The 16,632-nt window shown below is 32.9% G+C and overlaps 3 protein-coding genes across 5 annotated transcripts; all 3 read left to right on the forward strand.

Annotated features, from left to right (window-relative positions):
* Window positions 1-1,305: 1,305 nt before the first annotated feature.
* On the forward strand, window positions 1,306-2,227 carry LOC130743479 (uncharacterized). Its single transcript, XM_057595731.1, has one exon. It carries the CDS (start codon window positions 1,306-1,308, stop codon window positions 2,059-2,061), a length of 756 nt encoding a protein of 251 aa, XP_057451714.1. The 3' UTR covers window positions 2,062-2,227.
* Window positions 2,228-9,673: 7,446 nt separating this feature from the next.
* Window positions 9,674-11,764, forward strand: LOC130749098 (uncharacterized). Of its 2 annotated transcripts, none has more exons than XM_057602386.1 (2): window positions 9,674-9,842; window positions 10,170-11,764. In XM_057602386.1, exon 2 carries the CDS (start codon window positions 10,180-10,182, stop codon window positions 11,404-11,406), a length of 1,227 nt encoding a protein of 408 aa, XP_057458369.1. In that variant the 5' UTR covers window positions 9,674-9,842; window positions 10,170-10,179; the 3' UTR covers window positions 11,407-11,764. The 2 variants fall into 2 exon arrangements, with proteins under 2 accessions (XP_057458369.1, XP_057458370.1); XM_057602387.1 differs by having other exon boundaries at window positions 9,675-9,842; window positions 10,201-11,764.
* Window positions 11,765-12,988: 1,224 nt separating this feature from the next.
* Window positions 12,989-14,667, forward strand: LOC130742438 (homeobox-leucine zipper protein HOX11-like). Of its 2 annotated transcripts, none has more exons than XM_057594547.1 (4): window positions 12,989-13,241; window positions 13,563-13,780; window positions 14,095-14,174; window positions 14,316-14,667. In XM_057594547.1, exons 1-4 carry the CDS (start codon window positions 13,061-13,063, stop codon window positions 14,446-14,448), a joined length of 612 nt encoding a protein of 203 aa, XP_057450530.1. In that variant the 5' UTR covers window positions 12,989-13,060; the 3' UTR covers window positions 14,449-14,667. The 2 variants fall into 2 exon arrangements, with proteins under 2 accessions (XP_057450530.1, XP_057450529.1); XM_057594546.1 differs by having other exon boundaries at window positions 12,991-13,451.
* Window positions 14,668-16,632: the final 1,965 nt, after the last annotated feature.

Below are 16,632 nucleotides of genomic sequence, written 5' to 3' on the forward strand. Positions count from 1 at the left end.
ATAATATATTTAATTTATTAAAATAATATTTGACTTTAGTAATTAATATAATATTAACATTTAATTTTAAACATGAGAAATTTAAAATTTTGAAAATAATTAATTCATATAATGACTAGTAGTCATAATGAAAATAAATAAATTATTAATTTTGTCATTAATGTAAAACTCAATTAAATTTTACTTATATATAATATATTTAATTTATTAAAATAATATTTGACTTTAGCAATTAATATATTTTTTATTCGTAAAGATTACTAATAATTTTTATTTGTTATTGTTTAAAAGTTCCTCTACATATGATTAATCATTAGAATAGTAAGATTAATTTTAAAGCTAATATATAGGAAATTAGAAAGTTTTATAGTTAGTTATAAAAAAAATTATTAACTATCTTATATTTTTATTAATGTAAATATAGTCAATTTCAATTGTTTTTATTATTCTTTAAAAATTGTCCTGAAGTTGTAAATAATATTTAAAATTTAAATAATATGAAAATTTAATTTTTGAATATAATAAATTGAAAAGTTTAACAATTATTAATTAATATAATGAATAATAAATTTGATGTAGTTTTTTTTGACTTTTTAATTTTGTTATAAAATATATTTAATATAAAGGATATTTATTATTATTTAATGTATTTAATTTAAAATTTCAAGTCTCCTCTACATTTATATATATAATATAATATATATTGATTAATATTATTTGAATTAGGTATAAAATTAAATACTCACTTAGATTTAATATTATATAATTCTTTCCATTTCTATGAGATAGGGATATAAATCTATGACAAAATTCAGAATGATACATAGGCTCTTTGACAAAAACTAAAGGAGTATTTTTTTTCTAAGACAATGTTGTGTGTGTGTGTGTGTCTGTGAATAGTGCTTTGGATTCACACACACTCATCACCCATTTCACCAAACTTGTAGGCACAAAGAAGAACTACTGAATTAATCTTCACGTCAATGGTAATTCTCCATCCCTTTTTTAATCAATGTCACATTTTTCTACCCTTTTTGTGTTATTGAATTGTTTTATTTTCACTGTTATTTCTGCTCACGAGATTTTTCATTTGTTTAAAGCTACTCTCACCTTAAGAATCACAACAATTGAAGTTGTGGGTAGGAGAGTATGATATCTAACAAATTTGAGCAAGGCTGGTTAACAATTCTCACTCAATTCAATTGTGAATGTGCATGTTCTAATATTTAACATTGGTGAATAGATTTTATTTAAATCCATGTGAATCTAGAAGATTTTTTATGTTTATGTTGCATTGGGATATTTATGCCTATAAGATGTGTGTTGTGTATAATAGAGCTTCATTTGAATCAGGAGGAGATTTTGGACTTGGACCTAAATCAGATTTCAGAAGATGAACCTGATTTTACAGAATCTGAATACGGCCAGATACAAGCTCGTTTCAGACACATCCAAGCAATAACTGCAAGAGCTATGGAGCGCCGCCAGAACCCGTCGTCGGTTCAGTCTCCTGCTCACTTGGTAAGTGAGCAAAGTGTAGCTGAAAGTAAGGTAGGGGTCAAAAAGATTTATGCAGATGTACATTTAGTAGCTAAAGCTTTGAAGATGGTCGAACTCGATCTCGAACGCGAATCTAAACTAGTTGACAGAATTTGGAACATTTTTGATTGTAACATATGCTTGAAAATGGCAAGAGAACCTGTTGTGACATGCTGTGGTCACTTATATTGTTGGCCATGCTTCTATATCTTGCCATACCCTCCTTATTCAGAAAGGGAATGCCCTGTTTGTTATGGAGAGGTCACTGAAGAAAACCTTGTTCCAATTTATGGTCAAACAAATTCCGGGGAACGTGATTTGCAATTGGAATACGAAAAAGCTGGTTTGAGAATTCCTCCTCGGCCCGCGGCGCGAAGAGAAGTGAGTGTTTTAGAGCAGCTGCTAAGGGCAGGAGTTCCTCCTGCCATAGCTGAGCTGTATGATAGCATTTTTGATGAATTGGTTCAGATAGAATCCCCAATTCAGCGACGACAGATCATAATGGAGATGCTGTTTGGTTAATTGTAGAACAGTCAGAAAACCCTGATGATGATACTCCTCAAATTTCAGGGTCGTTAGTGCATGGTGATTCAATGATTCCTTTTTCATAGAGTTTTTTCGAGTAGAGTAGAATAGAAGAGTTTGTGTCTTTGTCAGGTAAGATGGACAACAATGTAGTCTTCTGTTCTGTGTGTCTTTGTTTAGATTGATGATCTGGGAACATAGGCTTTTCATTTTATGTTGTGAGACTCCATTTTTCAAATTAATCTATGATTGAAGTTTGACTGATTTTGTTAAGAATATTTGCAACACAAATTAACATATAGATTTGGGACTTGGAGTACCTAAACACTATTGAGTCCTCTCAGTCAGATTAGTATACCAGATGACAGTACTTTTCTTCCTGGAACAATGTTGAGTCAATTCTACAGTTTATAACATTATATATACTATGAAGTGGATGAACTCATACAGCTTGAATACAGAATCAGATTGCAGATAATTTGACAGGGTTTTTCAATTTTATTTTGTAATTGCAAAATTTGTTCAGTAAGACACTAGACTTTTTTCTTTAAACAGATTATCATAACAAGTTAAGAGTGTTTTTTCCAAGGTTTATATCTTCATGAGAAAGCATTACGTTTTCTCTCTCAACTTATTTTTACTTTTCTAGATGTTACAAAACAAAATACACAAAGAAAAAGGACTTTTATATTAAGAAGATAAAGGACATAGTGCTTGAGGATTCTTCAAACCCGTCATTGATGTTTAGAGAAACACAATCAGAGTAATAAAGGTTAGAGAGAAGCACATACGCAATTTTATCTTGTTTCACCCCAACTCGGGTTACATCAAGTTCTAAACCTTCTGCCAAAGTTTTTCACTCAAACTTAGTCAAGTATTAGAATGACTTCTCCTTATACGATTATTCCAAAGGACTTCTCTTTACTGAGTATTCTAAAGGGTTCCTCCTTGCCGAGTATTAACAAGACTCTTCCTAACTAAGTATTTTAAATGACTCCTCCTTACTGAGTATTCGCAAGATAACCTAACCGAGCATTAGCCGGACTCTACTCATTAAGTATTAGTTGGAGTTCTCCTTCACGACTCCAAGCTAGAGATTGTGTTTGTTGTACTTTGAATTTCTCCATAGTGATGATAGGAATAATGTTTAGCTTACAAACCAATTCCACCTCCAACTTCTGAGATAAAGTAGAAATGAGAGAGAAATAAGTGATATGATTTGTGAAGTGAAAGGAAATACAGAGAGAAATGAGAAGAAAAAATGTGGAAAAATGATATGGAAGAGAAAGTGAGGTATGTATGAGTTATGATTTACTCACACTTAATATTTTTTCCACTTCTTCTCCACCTCTCTTTCACCTAATAGCTTCAGCAACTTTCAAGACTTTTTTGAACAATGTCTTCAAAACTTAAGAACAGGAAATAATTAAGGCAAAAAAAAAAAATTAGTAAACCACACTACAGTAAAAACACCCCTGAACACCGATATTTCTGGCGGTTTGAAACCGCCACAAAATTGTGAAACTGCCAACAAATGTATTTTTTTCAAGGTTGCAACTTTGTGACGGGCAACTACCACAAAAATCGGTGTCTGGACACCTTTTGGTGGTCCATGAATCACCACGGTTAAGGAGGGGGCTTAATTGACCTAATCCCATTCATTTAATACATTGAAAACAGAGATAGAAACACAATTTTTTTTTTGAAACAAGATAGAAACACAATTTCAATACAAGAGAAATTTTACATGAGGATAAGACAGAACTGTTGTAATATTACAGAATAACTAAAATTAATGTTATTAGGCTTTACTAAATGTTCAACGTTCTAATCTCATTAATGCACTAATTCTTATCTGAGTCAGCGATAATATCATAAAAGGCAAAATATAAAAAACAGTTAATTTTATTAATGAGATTAAACCTTTCAAAAAAATGATATTAATGAGATAAAAATACAAATAAATGCGCAGTTAAATCTAATAAAAAGCAATTATTAATTCTCTATATATAAATAAGGGTGTAAATCTATCGCAAAATCAAGAGTGAGAGGCAGAGTCAAACTTTTAGGGACGAAGGACCCCTGAGTTCATCTTCATGTCAATGGTAATACTTCACTCCCTTCCCAATCAATTTAACTTTTTTCTCCCTTCTTTGCCGATTGAAATTTTATTCTTATATTTTTTGGCTAATGAGACTTGTTGCTTGTTTAAAGTTGATGAATTTAAGAATCAAAACAATATAAGTTTTTGGTAGGAGAGCAAGATATCTGACCAGTTTGAACAAGGCAGTAACAATTCTCAGTCAGATCGATTATGAATGTGCATGTTCCAGTACTTGTTTTATTTTTATTGATGAATTAATATTTGCTAATTTTTATTTTTATAATGTGGATTGGATCTTTATGCTTATGAAATTGTTGTTGTTATTAGCATAAACCTGAAAAAACAACTCAAGGTTATGTTGTGTATAATGGAGCTTTATTTGAATCAGGAACCTCTGGACTCAAATCCGACTTCAGAAGTCAAAGAGGAACCTACAAAATCCAGCAACAATGGGCCGGAGATACTGGAACGTTTTAAACATATTCAAGCAGTAACTGCCAGAGCTAACGAGCGCCGCCGCCAGAAGCTGTCATCAGTTCAGGGTCCGGTGATGGAGCAAAACGTATGTGAAAATAAGAGAGGGTTCAAGAGGAGTCATGCAGATTTAGTCGCTGAAGCTTTGGAGTTGGAAGAGGCAGTTGCCAATAAGAAGGCACCCTTTCATCTTGATCAATATGTATCATTCCCGAGTTCAAAAAAAAATGTATCATTAGGCTAGCCTGATTTTTAGAATACAGAAACCTATTTTGATGTTCATTTTGCTCCCCATAGTTCTAAAAAATAAGAGATATAAATCTATGATAAAATCTTGTATAAGAGACAGACTCTTAATAAAATGGAGTAATTTTCATGTTTATAGAGCAGTAGGGATGATCATTTTCATCACTTGAAGTTAAGGATTCTCATGGGGACAATGTTTAGGGTTCTGATCTCGAGTAATTTTACCATGTGGGGATGGGGACGAGACGAAAATCCTCTCGCAAAGACGCAAATGGGGATAACCCTGCATCGCTTAGTCCCTGCCCCGTAAGTGAAAATACAATGATATCATTGATAAAAAGTTAAATAGTAAAGACCTAATTAATACAACCACTATGAATGTTCTAAGGAATATGTAGTGTTAGACTTCACATTTCAAATAGGATGAATGTTGGATTTTCATTTCAAATTTTGTATTTTATAGACTTCATATATTGTGATTAATTAATTCCATTTCATGTTATTTGAACTTTATCGTGTATGTGTATTAAATTTTTTTATACATCGGAAATGTATGTGTATTGAATCTAATGTAACTGCATTATCATTAGTGGTTTTTACTTTTTAAATTTATTGCTTAAATTACCGTATTTTCTATATTAAATTGAAATTTTAAAAAAAATTAGGGATGTTCGGTGTCCCCATGGGGAGGTGGGGAATGATGATGCGATAAAATTCACCCGTCGCGAGGAATGAGAATGGGGACATGGATAGAGGAGGGGTGCTGGGACGAGGAGCAAGAAAGCACTCCTCTCACCAACCCCGCCCGAGAGTCATCCCTATAGAGAAGTCGCTATTGAATAAGGTTGTTATTTTTTTTCGCTTAACTATATTTTACCTAGTCTCTCATATACCAGGTGTGAGATATTCTCGAAAAAAATAATTGGAATTATTTTCCAAAGGAAAGTCATGTAAAAAAATTGTTTGCAATTCAAAGAGATGAGGAAGGAAAGCAAAAATTCATAATTATCGTGGTTAAAATATTTATTTTTAGAAATAACTAGTATTGAACTGGTCTTATGCACGAATGGAATACGAAAGACACAAATTTATAATATAATGATGAATTGAATATATATATATATGTCATAAAAACATTCAAATTAATTAAATCTAATACTAAATAATTTTTTTTGTGTAAACTACAATATTCGTAAAATTGAGACTTGAATTTTAATGAAAATATCAACCTAAAATATTTTTCCAATACGTTTTCACATTAAGTTGTCTGTGATCTAAATATAATACACTAATACCAAAGCTATTAATCATTATTAGTTTATTGAATTTTCATTTCACAAATGAAATCTGAACCAAATAAAACTCTATCCATTTCACATTGTTTCAAATATAACCTTTGATATTTTTAAAAAAGTTGCATTTTAATTAATATGAAAGTTAATAATCAAAATACCCAGATTTTTGGAAAATTTTTGATAATTTTCTATAATAGTAAAGATTTAGATAAATAATTTATTGATTGTAACAATTTGTACAATGATTTAAGGAAATTAATTTTGAATTTCATTTTTAATTATGAGAGTAAATTATATCAGGAAATGCGAATTACTTATGAGGAAAAAGATGAATTGAAAATTCTAAAAATTCAGAAAAATAAAATATGACATCATCTACTTAATTACTAAGAATAGTATGAGAGAGGAAAAAAGTCAAGGAAGACAAAACATGAGAGGTTGCCACCTATATGAGTTATTATTCCTTGGTTTCAAAAAATAGTTTATCGTATAAGATAAGATAAGATTGCATGTGAAATAATAAAACTATTAAATAATTATAATAATAGTAAAATATATTCATATTTTTGGACAGTTATTAATACATTCTTACATGAGATAGAGATGAAATTGTGAGCCTCTCATGTAACATGATAGATTTTTTAATAGAAATAAAATATATGAAGCAAAACCAAGAGGGGCAGTGCCTGAAGGAAAGAAACTAGCCCACCCAAATAATATCAAGATAATCGTATGCTAATTTTGCAACAAAATCAGTAGGCCGAATAAAAGATAAAGCGAAAGAATCAAAAGCAGACGCTAAATCTTACAGTCACGCAAAACATAAGAAAAATAAGAAACCTTAAAACCCAACCTTTGCCAAGCATGAAAACAAAACCTGACAATCGGTTTCAAAAGCAACCTTCCTAAATCCACAATCAATGGCTATACAGAGAGCCCATCGAAGGCAAAGAGCCTCGACCATGAGAGGGGAAACCGCATGAGACATTAGCCCACAACCAACGCAAAAGTGAGACCTTCACCATCCCTGGCTACGAAACCAAGACTTTCACCACAGAAGGCATCAAAAGCTGCATCAATATTCACCTTGATCACATCCCCAATCGAAGGAACCCATCGCGAGTCCCCAGCATTGTGCATCTGCACCCCAGCGCTGGCGGACCTGAAAGAAACAGAACAGAGGGCTGCTGGTAGGGGATGGAATATGCTGAGCCTAGGTAGGCTTTGCGTAAATAGGGCTAGCATGTTTAAAAATCTTAAGGTCTGAGTCTGGCCTGTGACCTGTCAAAGGTTTTTTTTCGAGTCTGGTCTGGCCTTCTCGAAAGCCTGGTCTGACCCGGTAGCCTATTTAAAGACCTGTTTCACAACAAAAGTTTTACGTTTGCTAACAAACTTATTTGTACAGAAGCTATCAAACATATAAACTAACAGGTTAAATTATACTAAAATAATTTTTTCAACAATCAAATTCATAACATTATAAGCTATTAGGTAGAGATGAAACTAAACGAGAAATTATGTTGATTTCTTAGAGTCGAAGAGATAGTATAAAATCACACTTCATATTAAGGTATTTAAATACGTTATGTATCTATTTCTAAATAGACTTATAATTCTGAGTCATTATATAAGTCAATTAGCTTAAATATATAAAAATGTCAATAAGTATATAATATCAAGATATTATGATAAATTTCTAATATATAGACATCATCAATGGTAAGATATATTTATACTAATCATATTTAGTATTTACAATGTACCAGAAAAATACTAATAATTTTTACTTAAATAGACTAGCCTATAAGGCTTAAAAGGATTTTTGAATGGCTTGAGCCTAGCATTTTTAACTAAATAGGCTTTTCAAAAAGCCTAAGCTTTGCCTATTTACCAATTTGGTATGGCCTGACCTTGGCCTGTGGTAGGCTAGGTCATAGGCCCCTACGAACGGCCTGACCTATTTCCACCCTAGCTGTTGGCAACGACAAAACAGTTAGAGGATATCAGAGGTCGCCTTAGAAATACCATCTTATTGCGCCGCTCCCAAACTGTTGATCAACTCTTGAACAACACAGTGAGAGCCTTGTCGTCCACCTAATCGAACAATTGCATAATGAAAAAATGCAGGTTGGATTGGGCAAACAGATTCATCAGATGGATTTTATTATGATCCAATCATCTTCAGATCAGATATCAATTTTAACAACAATCCATCAAACTCAACCCAAAGTCCAAACATATAATAATAATATATTATTTAATATATATTGTTAATAATTTTACCTAACCTACCTGTCAAATTTGAAACCCTAATTTTATTTCACAGTTTTACTATTCACTTTCTTTACTCTTTCTCCAGTTACGATGTTCCTTCTTCTCCAAGTCTAACAATTACACTCCTCACTCCTATTGTCGAACTTGTTTTTTTTTTTATGGTATTTGGTTATTTGCCATATATATGGTACTATTTCATGCTATTTAGTACTAATTTTGTGTCTCTTTTATACTATTTGATACCATTGCAGGTTTACCAATTTTTTATACTTTTTTTCAATATCCCAGATTAATTATTATTTTAATATAACGATTCAATCAACCCGTCCAAATCAGCCCGAACATCGTCATGTTGGTTCGGGCCGGGCCTGAAGGCGAAAATTCGCAGATCCAAACCGTGTGTAGCCCTAGTATATATTGATTACTTTAGTCATTACTACCATTTTTTTATTACAGGTTTAAGTTACTTTTGTCATTACTTAAGTTATGCATTTTTTTTATACTATTTGATACCATTACAGGTTTACCAATTTTTTTATACTCTTTTTCAATATCTCATATTAATTATTATTTTAATATAACGATTCAATCAATCCGTCCAAACAAACCCGAACATCATCATGTTGGTTTAGGTCAGGCCCGAAGGCGAAAACTCGCAAATCCAAATGGTGTGTACCCCTAGTATATATTTTTGGTACAGTGCATGAAAATAAAAGAAAACTAAGGCCTCACTGAGGCAACTCCCATGACATCGGCCAACAACAGAAAACTCATCCCCTCAAGAGGTTGATCAATAGTCACCAAGTTGGTATTCTGACTTGCTCCAAATTTAGCCAAGAAATATTACTTTTGTCATTACTAACTTTTTTTATTGTAATTAAATGCATAACTTAAGTCAAAATTCACTTTTATTGTACATGTAGTTAATACAATTAATAATATTAAACATCATTAATAATTAACTATGTTTCTCTTTATTTTGAGAGTAATTGTTTCATAAAAAAAATTGATATTTTCCTTAATACAAAGTTTAATTCAATTTTATTTATCTTTACATGCATATATATTATATTGGTTATCTAAATGAGAAATTTCAAAAAAAAAGACAATACTCATCTAAATCTTGTCTAAAATATTTTTTCCCATTTTTTACAAAATTAGGGAAAATAAAAAAAATAAAAAAATCTATTATATAAAATGAAGAGAAGACTCAAACAAAAAGGTGCATTGTATTCTTCCATTCCATGACAATGCTCATGTTGTCTGTGTGTCTGTGAATGCCGCTTTGGAATCATACACATTGATCGGAACCCTCATCATCATCATCATCATCATCATCATCATCATCATCATCGCCGATTCCCCAAATTCATCTTCATGCAATGGTAATTCTTCACCCCTTTTCAATCAATTTCACTTTTTTCTCCTTTCTTTGCTGAATCTGTTGATTCTACTTTCATCATTATTGAAGAACCACTGCAATTCAAGTTGTGGGTATGAGAATTAGGTATTTAACTAGTTTGAACAAAGCTGGAACAATTCAAACCCAGTTCAATTATCAACTTTTGTTCATGTTCTTGTATTTATTTATTTATTGGTGTTTGAATCCATTTGCATTTAGCTGTAATTTTTTTCTTTGAATTTGGATTAGGATCTTGATGGTTATGAAATATGTTGTTAATAATGGCATAAAGTTTATTTTTTTCTTCAAGATTGTGTATAATGGAGCTTGATTTGAACCAGGAGCCTTTGGACCCAACTTACACTTCAGGTGTTGAATTGGGTTCTTCTACAGAATCTGCCCATGTTCATATAGAGGACCATTTTAGACACCTGGAAGCAGTAACTTCCAGAGCTAGGCAGCGCCTGAGGTTGACGCCGGTTCACTCTCCGATTCAGATAACAAACTTTTCAGGAGAAGCCACCACAATAGCTGATGTTCCTGGCGAAGCGAGGGAGCGCAGGGAGGTTGAGGAAAAAGTTGTTGAAAGTGGGAGAGGGGTGAAAAGGAGTGGTGCGGATTTAATAGCGAAAGCTTTGGGGCTGGAAGAACCAGGTGCGAGTAAGGGAGGGAGCAGCACTGGAAACTTTTTTGATTGTAATATATGCTTGGAAATGGCTAGAGATCCTGTTTTGACATGCTGTGGTCACTTGTTTTGTTGGCCTTGCTTCTATAAGTTGTCTTATGCTTACTCAAATGCAAGGGAATGCCCTGTTTGTAATGGAGAGGTTACTGAAGCAGATCTTGTTCCTATTTATGGAAAATCAAGTTCCAGTGGCGATCATCGGTTGGAATTGGAAGAAGCTGGTTTGAGCATTCCTCCTCGACCCATGGCACAAAGAGTTGATGGTATTAGGCAGCAGCTGGTAAGGCAAGGAGCATCTTCCTCTATAGTCCGTCACATCTTGCAGTTTCATAACCTTTTTGGTGGAGAGCGAGTTCAGTCAGAAAGCCCCAATACCGCAGCAACCGATAGAAATAATGTTTCGCGCATTCAATCTCAACCGCAGACAGACAATAATCAACATCCTGATTCTAATCCGATTTCAAGGTTGTTAGTGCAAAGAGCTGCTTCATTTTCATCCATTTCATCAAGATTAAATTCTGCAATGGATTCTGCAGAAAGACTCGTTCAGGACCTTGAATCATATATCCATCGCGACCATACAGGAGAAAGCAGGCAGTTAAATCCTCCTGATGCTGATAGAAATCCAACTTTTAGTGCTACTGCTACAAACCGGTCAGAGAGTCTGACTCAAGATGTTGCTGCAGCCAATTCTGCAACTGCAACTTCTGTGTCTCCTATAAGCAGTAATGTTGACACAGTTGCTGTTATAGACTCAGGAATTCAGACAACAGATGATAATGTACAGATTAGGCCCTTAGACCCTTCTACATCTTCATGGAGAACTGATGTTCCAAGAGAGCGCCGAAGAAGATTGCGATGATGGGGATTTGGAATACACTCACTAAAGGTTTCTGGCTTATATGCATACTACAAGTTACTCTTCATACAAAAACTCAGCTTCTTTGATAAAACAAATATATTTTCTTAGCTATGTATAAAGTGCCAATTTTTCATTCAACAGATATGCGGATGTTTAGCACATCACCAATGTCTTCTTTTGTTCACTATTTGTAATAGGCTCAGGCAGATATCTTTCTCTTCTATTAGGGATCTTATATGAATGATCATTATGTTTGCAGCAGCATGGTGTGACATTTCTATAACTACAGAGCTAGTAATCAATGTGCCTGCATATATTCTTATATGTTCATAATAGATTGATCTTAGTCTTCTGAATATTAGATTGCGCCATTGGTTAGCCTTCACCTAGAGCTTTCTTTCTCCTTAATTCTAATTTGTGGCATCATGGCTTGATTTGGATAAGGGCCTCTAATATTCTAGCTTATGTACACCAGTTTGCTGTCTTTGACCTTTACTAAGTGGATTGCAAGCAATCTGTTAGTATTATTGGCACTTTGTCTATTATAATCATTTCTTGCAGAATTGCTTGGCTGTAGTCATGATTTTTCACTCATGCTATCAGCTATGTTTGTCTCCTCAAACGTTAATTTTTCTTTAATCAGCGCCTAACAGAGTCATGTGCAACCATGCTTGCACTGTTAATGCTTACAATGCCTTCTAGTTTCCTTCCCCTATGAACTATCTGGTTATGTGCAGCAAATGGTTCCCCGTCATTGCACGCTATTGCTTCTTGTGGCAAGCTTGCCATGGCACTAAATCATGCACAACACTAAATCTTGTGGTTTAAGACCATATCCTACTGTCTTCTTTGGCCCTTTAAAATGACATTGAATGCAAATTTAGCTCAATCCTAGTGCTATTTAGGGTTTGATTTACCCTTGTTTATAAGTGTCGTCGTTTGGTTTGGTTTGGACTTGGCTCTTTATCTAATCTCTTCTAAAAGAACAAAAAAGATTTGTTGTCTGACGAAGTCCCATGTCTGCAAAATTCACATGATTTCTAGCAAGACATCTTGTAACTTTCCCAATCTCCAAAGTCCAAACTATCTTTGTCTGTCCATCAATAGCACCCAAACCCACCACAGGGTATGTGAGCTAAGGGAAATGAATGGATTTGCATGGTAAAGATCAAACCCCGACAAAAGTACTAATTTATTGATAATTAACGACTAACATTTGCCTATAAAAAAATCCCAAACCTACCACAACAAAAAGAGAGTCATGCCCCTTAACGAATCACTGGAAAGTGGAAACCTGTAATGAAATCCATACTAGTAAAGGAGTATAAAATCCTGCTTTTGTAATCTATATGGAAAATTGAACACGTCTTCACCAATCTATTCATATCATTAGAAGATGATAGCATTATAAAAATAAAAGTTATAGAATAAGAAATAATTTAAAATAGTAATAACTTGAGAAGTGACAACTGAGGAAAATATATAGCTGACATAGTAAAAATATTATAAAAAGCATTGCAGTGGCAGTTATACAAATCACGTTTCATACTAATAGATTCAATATATAGGTAGATATATTATCTCAAAGCAAAATAAATTTAGTCAAAAGTGGCCATTGGGTCTTCCTAAGGCCTTGAACTATAAAGATATATACATGCTTCCTTCAAGGCAACCTCCAATTCTCATCAGTCCAAACTCTCTTCCCTTAGCTACTTGTATTTTCTGCCTATGCCCTGTAAGAAAGAAGGTGATCATGGAGCTAGGCCTAAGCTTAGGAGACAATTCAAGACCTTTCAGCTTCATGGAAGAGCCTCGTGAAGCTTCCAACCAATCAGGTTTACAATTTAACACCACCTTATCAATTGGTCCAGTCATTACTAAACAAATAGATCAACAACAAGAACAAGAACTACTAACAGTACAAAGAAACAAACACAAGAGTGACAGCACCACAGAAGATCAAAATCATGAAGCTACAAATGAATCCCTTCTTTGTCCTTCTCTCAAAGCCAATAACAAACTTGATATTCTACCTCACTTTTCATGTATGTGTATCTTTCAGTACTAATCAAAAGGTACCTATATATTATTGTTCCTCTTGGGAGCTTTCAATTTGATTCTTTTAGCTGAAGAGGGTTGTTGTGAACATGGTGCAGCTGGTGGTACTTCAAGGGGCTTCGACATGAACATGCCGGCGGAGGATGAGGCCGAGGAAGAGGCGGCGCTGTCATCGTCCCCCAACATGTTCAGAAGAAAGGGGAGGAGGAGTGATGAAGATGAGAACCGTGGCAGAACCAGGAAGAGGCTTAGACTTTCTAAGGAACAATTTAGTTTCCTTGAAGAAAGCTTCAAAGACCACAACACTCTTAACCCTGTGAGTGTTCAAAGAAAGATGAGATAGATGTACAATTAACACACATATCCTCAAATAATAGTCTTGGCTTTTTAAGGCAACATTTTTCAAGTGTTGCTTTAGATCTAAAATGTTGTAGTATCCTAATTTTTATTTCATATGATTTTTCTCTAGTCCCAGTCCCCCCTTATCGTATCTTTTTAAATTGAAAGATAGCATTTTCCAATCGAGTAGTCATGTATTTTAGGAACTAATTAATTTAAAGATACTAAAACCCTCCCATTTTATATGGAGCAATGTCCTTTAGTAATGTTACTAACTTTTTTTCGGTGTAGAAACAAAAGATTGCTCTTGGGAAACAACTCCATCTTCACCCTCGCCAAATAGAAGTATGGTTTCAAAACAGAAGAGCAAGGTATATCTATATATAGTACTACTGCTTTGTTCCCTTAACTATTGCAGTTAAAAGTTCTTGAAAGGAAAGTTTATATATACATATTGAAGAATGAAGATGGATATCATAATGGTATATGGGTTATTTAATTGGTGCCTGCAGGACCAAGCTGAAGAAGATAGAACTTGACTGTAAGTACTTGAAGAAGTGCTGTGACACACTTACAGAAGAGAATACAAGGCTTCACAAGGAGCTTCAAGAGTTGAGGGCTTTGAAGACTAGTATTGATGATTGATGAACCATCCTAAAGCACTGCCAAAACCATTGATGATTGATGAACCATCCTATATAAAGCCATTTTGAATTAAATTAATTAGATTGAAGGTAGTGCTGCTACATGTTTGTGGGATTGACTTTGTACATTGGGAAAGTTTTGAGATACTAAGATATTGTTTATTAGTCCGTAGGAATATAATTCTGATATTTGGGTTTTGTAATTTTCCGAGTTTTAATCTCTCTTGCTCATTTATCTTGTTTGAGCTTTTCATATTATTGTGGAATATTTGTGGTAAATTCAGAGTTTAGAAAGAAAATAGAGAAAAAAATGTTACAATAAAAATAGGAATCATGGAAAGTAGCTTGGTATTGGTTGTTCTAGAAAATAAATATATTCTAGCTCTATATATATAGATTATGGTTATTGCAATAGTACTAATAATTAAGCTTAAAAAAATGTTTTTTATGTTAAAAATGATCATTGTTTAATTAAAATAAAAAAAATTAGATAAAAGAAATTCAATTATATTACATCATACAAACAAAAAATATTAAAATTAAAATAATTTCAATCATTTTATCCAAACAATAATGTAATTTGTAAAGCCAGAAAAACTCAATTTGAATGATCTCTAGCCTTTAAAATCTCTAGAATTTCTATATTCTCTCATCCAAACACACATCTATCATCTATGCCTAAAAAATTTATTGTGCCCCGTCCTTCACTTGTTCTTCGTTGCTCTTGCTCAAGGAAGTATGCGCAATTCAATTAGAGTGAAATAATTTTAAACTATATCTTTATGACATACATGCCTTGCGGCTTCTAATTATATATAGTACAATGCAATATTTTAATGAACGTTCATCGATCGGGACATGATAAATCATTATTTACACTCTTCCAATAGTAAAATACCAATATTTTAGTTAAGGAAATATAGCTACACGTAAATTTAAATAATTGTTTGTTCACACCACGTACAAATATGAGGTGGAAAGAGGCGAAGGAGAAGAGATAGGAAAAAAATCAAAAAGTAAAAGAGAAAAAGTATAAGATTTGATAAATGATAAAATGAAAAAGATAGAAATAAAAATGAGTGTAAATGAAGTGTATAAAAGAGGAGTCCTGAATATATTATAAATTTGAAACAAAGTAGTACATTTTTCTATCCTCTTCAACTCACTTGTTTAGGGCATATATGATTATTCATTAAAAAAGAAAGGAAAATGCAAGTTAATTTAATAAAGTCAAAAGACAAGGATATCATTTTCTATGACTGAAGCACCCAAGTCATGAATCTTAATAACTCATGCAAGGCATGCGTTGGCTCTCAAACGTCTGTTAGCTGAAGCCCAAGGACCGAATGTACATTGAGAGTAGTAATGATGTGGGTACATGTACATATTAAAAACGGTTTTTACAATCGCAACCTTTAGCAGCAGTTAAAAACTATATTGTTAATATACCTGTGTTGTATATATGTTGTATGTAAGAGTACCACTTTGTCATCGAGGCACAACACATAGTCACATATGCAATGGCTTCCAAAAAGCAAAGTGTGAGGTGTGATTAAAATATGTAACCGACCATGGACTCATTCATTTCCATATCCTCATTGAGAACTCTTACGGCAAAAGAAAAGAAGATTAAGACATGATGATCTAATCACTTCAATAAAAGCTCAACTACAACTATTTTATGTTAAATATTGTTTGCGTTCCGTTTTGTGTTTCTTTCAAAGTTTTTAGTTGCTCTATACAGTTACAGTGACATTTCACAAAAATAAATGATACTACAAACAATGATGACGAACATATTTGAGACAAACTTTAATGATAAGTTACAAATTTAATTTTATTACATATTGTTAAAAATCAAACTCAATAAGTATACGGTTAGACTTTAATTTGTCAAAAGATTGCAGTTAGCTAGACTTTGAACGTGATGTGATTATATATTTATAATTTTTTTTGGTTACAGGAGGGGAAGATATATATTTATAAATTTGACAATGGATATTCGATTAAAAACCTATTTATCTACTTAATTTATTCTAATTATAATATTGTTATAACTTATAACTATTCTTCCCCTGAAGATACCTGAAGTGATAGGAGTTTGAAACATGTGAGTTGAAGAGAGGTTAGAGAGAGGTTCAGGATCAAATTAATTATGAGGGTGTAATTTATTTTTCTGATGTAT

The sequence above is a fragment of the Lotus japonicus genome, chromosome 3 (genome assembly GCF_012489685.1).
Source record: "Lotus japonicus ecotype B-129 chromosome 3, LjGifu_v1.2".
Classification (NCBI taxonomy): domain Eukaryota; kingdom Viridiplantae; phylum Streptophyta; class Magnoliopsida; order Fabales; family Fabaceae; genus Lotus; species Lotus japonicus.

Coding starts and splice junctions, on each gene's coding strand:
- LOC130743479 (XM_057595731.1), top strand. CDS start 1,306: ATGCCTATAAGATGTGTGTTGTGTATAATAGAGCTTCATTTGAATCAG.
- LOC130749098 (XM_057602386.1), top strand. CDS start 10,180: ATGGAGCTTGATTTGAACCAGGAGCCTTTGGACCCAACTTACACTTCA.
- LOC130742438 (XM_057594546.1), top strand. CDS start 13,061: ATGCTTCCTTCAAGGCAACCTCCAATTCTCATCAGTCCAAACTCTCTT. Junction 13,452..13,562: donor TATTCTACCTCACTTTTCAT/GTATGTGTATCT, acceptor AACATGGTGCAG/CTGGTGGTACTTCAAGGGGC. Junction 13,781..14,094: donor ACCACAACACTCTTAACCCT/GTGAGTGTTCAA, acceptor TTTTCGGTGTAG/AAACAAAAGATTGCTCTTGG.